The 9,924-nt window shown below is 32.5% G+C and overlaps 1 protein-coding gene across 1 annotated transcript; it reads right to left on the bottom strand.

Annotated features, from left to right (window-relative positions):
- Positions 1-1,226: 1,226 nt before the first annotated feature.
- On the bottom strand, positions 1,227-3,339 carry LOC126779128 (ephrin-B2a). Its single transcript, XM_050502978.1, has one exon. The coding sequence runs from the start codon at positions 2,905-2,907 to the stop codon at positions 2,125-2,127; it is 783 nt and encodes a 260-aa protein (XP_050358935.1). The 5' UTR covers positions 2,908-3,339; the 3' UTR covers positions 1,227-2,124.
- Between the last annotated feature and the right edge of the window lie 6,585 nt (positions 3,340-9,924).

The raw sequence follows: 9,924 nt of genomic DNA, 5'->3' as shown, positions 1-9,924 counted from the left end.
TTTTTATAATTAAATGATTTAGCTACATTCAATATAAGCCATTGTTAATTAAGTACCACTTACTTGATTTAAATTTGATATAACGAACTTATTTTTTTCTCTAATATGATGGCAATGAAGAAATTATCGTCAGCCTTAAAAGACTTTAAAAACCTATAATACTGGGCTCATTTCTTACAATACAGTGTGATTTTCAAACGCATTTTCTTAAGCACTATTTTAAAATTATATCGACTGCCCCTAAATGCGTATGTCTAACTGAAAACCGGTCTATTTCAGCTACAATATAACTATTTGATTATTTCATAATATGAACACAATTCACATGTATTGAACTGCACATTTGTGCTCGTTTTCTACAATTTGAAACCAGAAAAGTTATTTCAATCCTCATAATAATAAAGCTAAATAAACCGCCATATTATTGAAATCATCTTTAACTTGAAACGCTTTTATGTACTGTGTCAAAAACACATATATATTATATATATGTTTGAGACTATGAGGAAGGGCGCTACCTACCTTTAACACTTTCTGAGACAGTATACGTCTATAGACGTCATAATTTACTTACCTATTGTGACTTATGTACTGCCTCAAAGTTGAAGTGTTTAGGAGGTATTGAACAAAACCCCTAACGTTACTTCGTACATATGTAAAATATTTCACATATTCAATACTTGAAGATTATTAAATCAACTAGTTTATTTCGCTTCAAATAAATATAACAGTTATATACGTTTTAGAAACTGCATCTAATTACCGTTTCATCAAGTATATTTTCTATCTTTTATTATAAGACATATATAAATTTTGAAATGGTATTTCTAAAGTTGGAATTATTATTACGATATAAAAACTTACTTTAATCTCGAAATAATTGCAACTTTAAAATGTTTCACCCAAAAAGAAAACATCTAATAAATTTTGGACTGAGAAATTTTGGAAAAAAACTTGGTCATATCCTTAAAAGCATTGTTAAGTTGAGGATAACTTCAATGATGATGAAATATATCATCATTCATGAGGTCATTCCTTCTGGTTTCAAATGTAAACTTGAAGAGATTTACTAATTCAGATGTTAGCTTAATATAAATGAAATAAAAGGCTATATCTGAGATGTATTCGCCATTTTTGAGCAAGTACTCAAATACAGAAAAAGTCTGTGATTATAAAAACGACATTAAATGCTCTGAAATGCGTAAAAGAATTTTTTTGAAAAAGCACTTAAGTCAGTCATGTAAATAATATTATTGAGGTGAAATGCATTATTTTTAAATACGAAAAGAAACATATCACAAAGATAAAAAGATAGAAATTAGTACACCCTAAATAAAACCAAAATCACAGTATGAATGGACAAGATTTCTAACTTGCCCATAGTTTTTTTTTTTTAATATAAATAAATTCTAAGCGTTAGGTCGTATGGAAAATAAAAAAAATGTCTTTTGAACTAAATTAAAATCTACCTAACTTCGTTCTATATAAGATTTCTCCTATTTCAGTATTCGAATCCTAATTCTTAATCAAATATCCTTCATTGCATTAGTGAAAATATAAAAATTTAATTCCTAATGGTTTAAGAAATCTATATTACCATTATACATATTAACGTTTTTTTTTTTAATATTTATATATATATTTAAATGAGTTCGTAACTACGTCGCAGCTTTTGCTATCCGATCTTCTTGTATAATAATAATAGTTCGATTATTCAATAGGCCAGATATACTTTAGTTACAATAGTAAAATTAGGCTCAGTGTCCCTTATAGACTAAAAAATTTGTCAATGGAACTTTCTGGATATAACTAGGAATTTTGCACAACTCTAAAAAACCAGTCATTTATCCTTTTCGGCACCAGATTAACATATCCACACAACACTACGTACTTACGAAATATCCGAAAAAATCCGTTATCCGTTCACAGAATTCCACAAACATTCCAATTTTAAAAACACTAATGATTTCTTCGTCCACCACAATGTTTCACACAAATTCACGTAAAGACTAGAGAATCCGGATAGTTTAGAGATTGTAGGGATTGTAGTGTTTGTGTGGTGTGTGCCGAAGAGGGCTTGGCCAAAAGATCGGGTCGCGGTGGCCGCGCCGCTTTAGCGCACATTCACCGAGCCAGGGGCGCTAGGACGGCGCTCGCAGCCAAAGCCAGCGCGAGGGAGGACGCGAGGGCCGCCCCGCGCGAGTACGACAACTCCTCGCTCTTCACAACCTCATTGGGTGTCTTATCGTACTTGTGCGTCTTTTTCGTGACCGGCTTGATGGTCGTAGTGGTAGTCGTGGTCGGTGGTGTCGTCGGTGGCGGTGTATTCGGTGAAGACGTGGGCTGAGGCAGCGGTGCAGGCGGCTGGTCCTCCGGCTTACAGCAAACACGAAAGACCAGTTTCATATTGTGACTAAGGCAGCGACCGCCGATGCGTCTGTGCAAGTCGTCTTTACTCGACGTCGATATGAAATAATAGTCTTTGCCCGGCAGGAACTCAAGCCCACCGGGCTGAGGCGTAAACGGTCTGAAGGTAATCGTGAAGAACATCAGTTTGTGCGGTTTATCGCATATAGCTATTATGCGAGGGTTCGGATTTGTTATCCTACACGAATCGTATTCTTCTTTACTGACATTGTATATTATATACTTCTCCGTGTCCTCTTCGAACGTTCCTGGAGCATAAACAGGACATATAATGTTCACTTGGTCGTATTCAAACTGTGCATTACCTTTGTTAAGGTCGAATACGTGATCAGTATTGTCTATTCTGAATATACTGTTCGTTGTGTTCCAATGTATGTAGAATGATTTAGCATAGTTTCCCATCACGCTTTCGATGAAGAAGACGAGGACTATCAGGGTCCAGGGCGCTTGTCGCATTCCGAAATAAGCAAACGACACCATTCTGTCAGCTTATCGTTCACAAACTCTCATATCCGATCGAAGACTCGAACCACTTTTTCTAAGCTCTCCGATTCGTATACCTATCCATATTTAGGCACAAACTTTATTCACAACTCGATACATCATAAAACGTCCGCTTTACACAACAACACGAACAAATTCACTCATCGCACCGTAGAGTCCACCATGTTCGGTTCTCTTCACTAGATTCTATTTATCGATAAATGTGGAATTTTATGGGACGTGGCCCGCTCTAAACTTCGATATAATCACTAAAAACCTTCCTCGTTCAACTCGAAACGCTTTAACTTTTGTCCAGTGATGATTTTTGTGTTTGTAAAACGTTGGAATTAATCAATACATCACAGATTTTTACAATACTGAGGCGTTCTTTGTATGGAGCGTGCGTCGCGGACAGGATAGATACGTAGCGCCGCGCGGCGGTCGGTCGAACCACTGGAATGCTGCCCCGGCCGTCGGTACGCATGCGGCCCGCGCCCCGCCCCGCATCCCGCTATCCGTTTAGACGCGTTCGAGCTTCGAACGAACTTTATGCTCGTTTTTAGAGACCGAATTTATTTATGGTCATTATGAAAGACCTAAAATAAAATGTATTCTGTTATGTTTTAACACCTAACTTACTCATTCGTAGTTCTAATTCATTCTATGGTATGATTATAAAAATTAAATATTTTTAAAGTTGTTAACTACAAAAATAAGGGGTAGAGACTAAAATATAATCGAAGTATATCTTGAACGCGTCCGACGCGTCTTTAAAAAAGTGCATTGCCACAAACAAGCTTTAAGCTCGCGAAGCCAGAGCAAAGGCTTTACGGGGCCTACGGTACAATATGGGCTAGATATTTAAATAGATCATTCGATGTATTAAAATCAAATTTAACCTTAAAATTTCGCATTTTGATTACGCTGCAATAAAACAAGAAATAGCATGATCTTAATTTATACATTATATAATTTAGACAAGATATATATATAGACATAATATTATAAATGATAACGTTAACTTTTAATGTTTTACGCATAATTTAAAAGAAAATTTTATTATATTGACATAAAAGCCTACTTTCGAAGGCTCTTCGGCATTACCTACACAGCTATGTGACGAATCTCTTTGACAAGCCTTAATACGCGTATAAAACTATGTTTAAATATATTTTGATCGATTCCATAAACGTTACAGCGTGCTTATATTTTATATGCTATTCACACGCCATAACAAATTTTTGTTTTCTCGTTTATTATTTATTAAATAATAATAAATTTAAATTAAGATATTACGCTGCTTATAACTATTTTTAAATATCATATGAAAGTCGAGATGGCCCAGTGGCAAGAACGCGTGAATTTTAACCGATGAACGTGGGTTCAAACCCGGGCAAGGTCCTCTGAATTTTCATGTGCTTAATTTCTGTTAAAAATTCATCTCGAGCTTTTCGGTGAAAGAAAACATCGTGAGGAAACCTGCATGTGTCTAATTTCATCGAAATTCTGCCACATGTGTATTCCACCAACCCGCATTGGAGCAGCGTGGTGGAATAAGCTCCAAACCTTCTCCCCAAAAAGGGAGGGATGGCTTAGCCCAGCAGTGAAACATTTACATAAACATAAGAGACCGTAATTTTAGAAAAGATACTCTTATATATTGTAGAAAAAAAAAACATTGTCTAATATGATTTCTCTCTTGTTTATTTATATTTAATTGAAGTTCAAACTTATTAATAACATTATTTATTGCATAATTATAGTACAATTAATAACAATTTATGTGAATATAAGGTTAAATTAAACATTCTTTAAAAGACGTCTAAAAATAAATATTTATTAAGAATGGTAGAGACGGTAAAAGGAATAGAGGAAGACAAGGAAAGAGATGGGAGGATGAGATCAAATTAATAGCCGGTCGAAATTGGAGGAAGGTTGCTAGAGATAGACAACAATGGAAGATGTTAGAGGAGGCTTATGCCAAGAGGTACACTGAACTGAGAGACGTAATGTAAACACACAATAACTGCAATAATATTCGAAAAGTTCAGGTTACAAGGCTTATTGATTTTATTGATCATTTTTTTTGGATATATTTATCAAACTTATTATAATTTATTATAAATATATACAAAGAATTATTCAAAGAATTTATAATGAAAAAAAAGTCAAACTAAAATAATTATAGATTAATAATTAGTATTAAGAACCGACCTTAATTAATAATGATTTATCTCTTTCTGTCATTATTGATTTGACATTCGAAAGAAAAAGACAGCATTTTTTAACAAATCTGCTAAGCAACGTTTCATTATGGCCGTTAGAGTTTAATCACAGTTCTTCTTTGGAAAAAGAAATAAAAAAAAGTTTTTCGAAATATAACGCAATGCATAAAATTGTAATTGTAACAAATGTATTTCATAAATTAAAAAAAATTGCATCACAATCTAAAAAGAATCTTAACACAAAAAAAGTAACAATAAAGACGAAAAAAAATAAACAAATTTATATTACAACTAGCGGACTCGGCAGGTGTCGTCCTGCCATTCTGACATTTTTTAATTTCGGTGACATACCGACATCAGCGCACCGCCTACTGAGTCCATTTGTGATTTCAAACAATTCAAATATACACACGAAGTTTCATCCAAATCGGTCCAGCCGTTTAGGAGGAGTTAGGTGACAAACACGCGTACAGAAGAATTATATATTTTAATGTCTTTAACAGTGATGTACTTTGTAAGGAGGAGTCCAAAACACTGCACTGATTTTCAATAGTTAGTCAAACTTGGACAATCAATGATTATCATCATCATCCTTTTGTCGTCCACTGCTGGACATAGGTCTCTCCAATAGCACGCCACTGAGCTCGATCTTCAGTCAGTCTCCATCCGATGCCAACCACCTTGTTTATATCGTCACTCCACCTAGCTGGAGGGCGTCCTACGCTACGTTATAAAATGGAGACGATCAATGATACTCCTACCTAATATTGTTTATTTGTCTGTTTGTTACATTTTAACGTCTAAACTTTTGCGTACAGTCTCATTGATACAAAACAGGACATATGGTACCTAACAACACCCCCACGTGGGTGAAAGCTTTTATATAATAAATTTTGATTATTAATATGTAATGAACGATTAAAATAAAATTTGTTCTTCTATTGGGTTTCCTTCTATTCTTGTTTGCTATGATAATACTTTAAAAATAAATAATATATAATTTTAATTTACTTACATTTATGTGTAATATGTCTTTTTCTATTTAAATATATTTTAAGTATGTAAACACATTTATACTTGTATTATGTATTTTGTTGTAACTGTTATTAACGCTTTAAAAATTAAAAATAAATATATATAAACTTTATACTTGAAAGCTTGTGAATCGTCATTTAAATAGCTTAATTAAGAGAACCACCGACTCGGAAATTAAATGATATCTAGAAAAACTATCAAAAACCTTAGTTATATGGTTGGTGAATCTAAAATTCCACTAATAATAATTGATATAACTTGTCAATTTGTGTTTTTATTATAAACACACAGTGGTTCAGAAAGGTACCTCCCGTTACGAGGGTTATAGAGATTTTTAACCACTAAAACCACATATATAAGACTGTCTTCGGAACGGATCGTAGAGATGATTATAATAATAATAAACTAACGATATTTTATTGTTTTCATTGTATAAACTAAATGCTCCGTTCAGATTAATTGTTCAATCCACATTCTCTTTACATTTATTATTAACTAACGATTATTTTAATTTCACGGTGACATACAAATAAGTTACATATGATTGATACTTTTTTATTTAGAAGACTGCCAAATAGGTTATTATGGTGGTCGCCACCACCAATAGACATTGACACTGACAAATATTGGGAAACAAGATCACCAATCTTGGGAACTAAGATTTTATTTGAGTGCCTGTAGTAACACATTGGAACAATGCTACGTTGATATTTGCCAGTAGAGTTTGTGATCAATGCACCCATTCAGGTACCACCGCACCACCGTACCACCAAGTGCTATTTCACAATTTTCAAAAGAACATTCATATATAAATATCGTGTTAAAACAATATGAAAATATTGCTAATATTAATGGTATACACATCTAATTAAGAAACAAAGCGAGTGACGGTTTCGATAAGGCTTCCTTTGTGACAATGCGGTTTAGTTTAATTAATATAATTAACAGCCACACGTTATACTAATTTTATGTCAAATACAAAAAAAATCTCAATTTTCACTTCATTCTTCATTATAAAATTCTATGAAACTATATTTGTTACATTAATGTTGTTCCTTAATTTATTCTTAATACGTTAATTAATTAAACTAATTGTACTTATTTTCACACTTTATTATATTAAGTCTAAATGTATATTTATTCCAGATAAATAAATTTAATATGTAGGTATAATTAAAAACATTTTTTTTAAATAAACATATAAGTAAAACCAACGCACTCTGGATATGAAATTACAAATTTTCTTTATTTGGGTGTTTTTTACCCTTATAAGCTATTCGATAGACTAATACTGTAATCTTTTTTTAACTATTACTGTTTTTTTATTGTAATTAGCTATCGTTAAAGGTTTTATATCCGAGGACTATAATATATAATATATAACTATAATATATAACAAGCTCCCTTAGTACGGTAGTGTAATAAATATAACAATATCGTTAAATCAATTCCTGACATTGACATTTTTTTATGACTCTCCCTCAATCTTTAGAAACAAGTTACTTAATTATTATAAAATGCATGATTAGTTTTAGTTAATGCTTTTAATAACTTTTAATTATGATTTCGCCGATTAATTTTTTATTATAACATTATTTATTATTTATTTATGACATTTTTAAAAATAACTGATGATTTTTGTTACTTTTAATTTGAATTTGATTAGATTGAATCTGGATGTATCTAATGTACAGCACATTGTAATTGACATGCATATTAGATATACTATTATTGCTTTATAAAATAATTCTTTTCAATGTTTTATATGTATGTTGTAAGTGTGCTATTACAAATAAACAAACAAATAATCCGTCTCTACAATATTCATAGAGATGGTCACTCTACAATATTTCTGCTCTATTTCAAACGACCGTGTCACATTAAAAGCTTTTTATGTCACTAATGCTGTTATGACTGACTACTAATTTAGCTTATCTTCCAATGGTTCAGTAAATATGATATTGACGAGCAAAAGCCGCGGTTTTGTTAGCGTTGAAATCAGTTTGTGACGAAGATTCAAAATCATAATGCCTATATATTATACATGTGAAATATTTAATTTACTAAAATGGGTGGTAACTCGCAAATAGACATATTAATTTAAATAAATAAATTAAAAAGAGGGAGTTGTTTAAAAATCACAGACTTTTACAATAATTCATTAAATATAAAAAAATAGGTACCAATATATATTATACACGTCAATATTTGTTGTCTGTCAATCGATAAACGATTAAACAAACATGTAACGGCGCATATCTCCTAAACTAACATGTCGAACATGATGTAAGTAATATTTAGATTTACCGTGTTTTATATTTATAAAGATGGAGTAAAAAAAAAACGCTATCTCAACTCAAATAGCATCAAGTTGGTAGCATGTATTTTAATATATAAATTAGTAATTTATATATTACATGCCTTCGTCCACTACTTCGGCTGTGTTTGGAGGACGTTATATATAAAAAGTAGCCTAGGTCTTTCCTATGGGCTTAAACTTGCTTCATAGAAAAATTTCATCAAAATCGGCTTATCAATTTAGACGTGAAATCTTAAGCGACAAAGTTACTTTCACATTTATAATAAAGTATTTAAAGTATATTATGTATTACATAATATTTTATATTATTTTATTTAATGTGAAAAATCTATTGGCACGTATTGGGGTAATACCGAATTGTATGCCGTGACGGCAATCGGCACGACGCTCCGTGATGCTGTACTCTATTAGGACTTTGTGCAAGCCCGTCTGAGCAGATACCACCCACTCATTAGATATTGCTTACATTCTGGCTTGAAGAGTGAGTGAGCCAGTGTAACTACAGGCACAAGGGGTTTAACATTTTAGTTCTAGGTTGGTACGTGGCGATATACTGAATGGTTAATATTTCTTACATCGCCAATGTATATAGGCGGTGGTGACCACATACCAACATAAAAAAACACCTGTGTAAGTAGTAAGTATCAATCTACGTTAGGATTAAGGATTCGGAGAAATTATTCTCTTACAGATAAAAATACTGTTTGAGTTACAACGTTTCGAAGAAATTAAGCCGAGAGCGTTCTCACAAGGGATCATTTTCATTGCACGAACAAACCCTTAAAAGGATAAACCTATACAAATGAATGTACACATAAATAAAAGTGAAGCATCTTGTTTATGATATGGCTTGCATGAAGCCTTACCAAAAAGTAAATAACTGATTATTTTATAATTTAAATAAATTAATTTTGTCAAGCCGCCATCAATATCTATTGAAATTAAATAATGAAATAAAAGACAAATAAACCAATATAACGTTGAATACAACGCCATTTTAAAGTTCACAAGTTCGATTCCCGGCAATACAAAGGGTTTCATGATGCATTAGTAACATAAAACCTGCCTGTTTGTTTGTTAGCTTTATTGATAGCTCCGTCGGCGTCGTAAGGTCGTGGGCACAATGATTGAATTTCATTTTAAATTTTAAGTTATGTATCAACACCTTTTTATTTTTTATTTTTTTTTTTTTATAGAAAAGGAAGGCGGACGAGCATATGGGCCACCTGATGGTGAGTGGTCACCAACGCTCTTAGACATTGGCATTGTAAGAAATGTCAACCATCGCTTACATATCCAATGCGCCACCAACCTTGGGAACTAAGATTTTATGTCCCTTGTGCCTGTAATTACACTGGCTCACTCACCCTTCAAACCGGAACACAACAATATCAAGTATTGCTGTTTTGCGGTAGAATATCTGATGAGTGGGTG

The sequence above is a fragment of the Nymphalis io genome, chromosome 28 (assembly GCF_905147045.1).
Source record: "Nymphalis io chromosome 28, ilAglIoxx1.1, whole genome shotgun sequence".
Lineage (NCBI taxonomy): Eukaryota > Metazoa > Arthropoda > Insecta > Lepidoptera > Nymphalidae > Nymphalis > Nymphalis io.
Note: the sequence above shows the minus strand (reverse complement) of the source record. Positions and strands in the feature narration are given on the sequence as shown.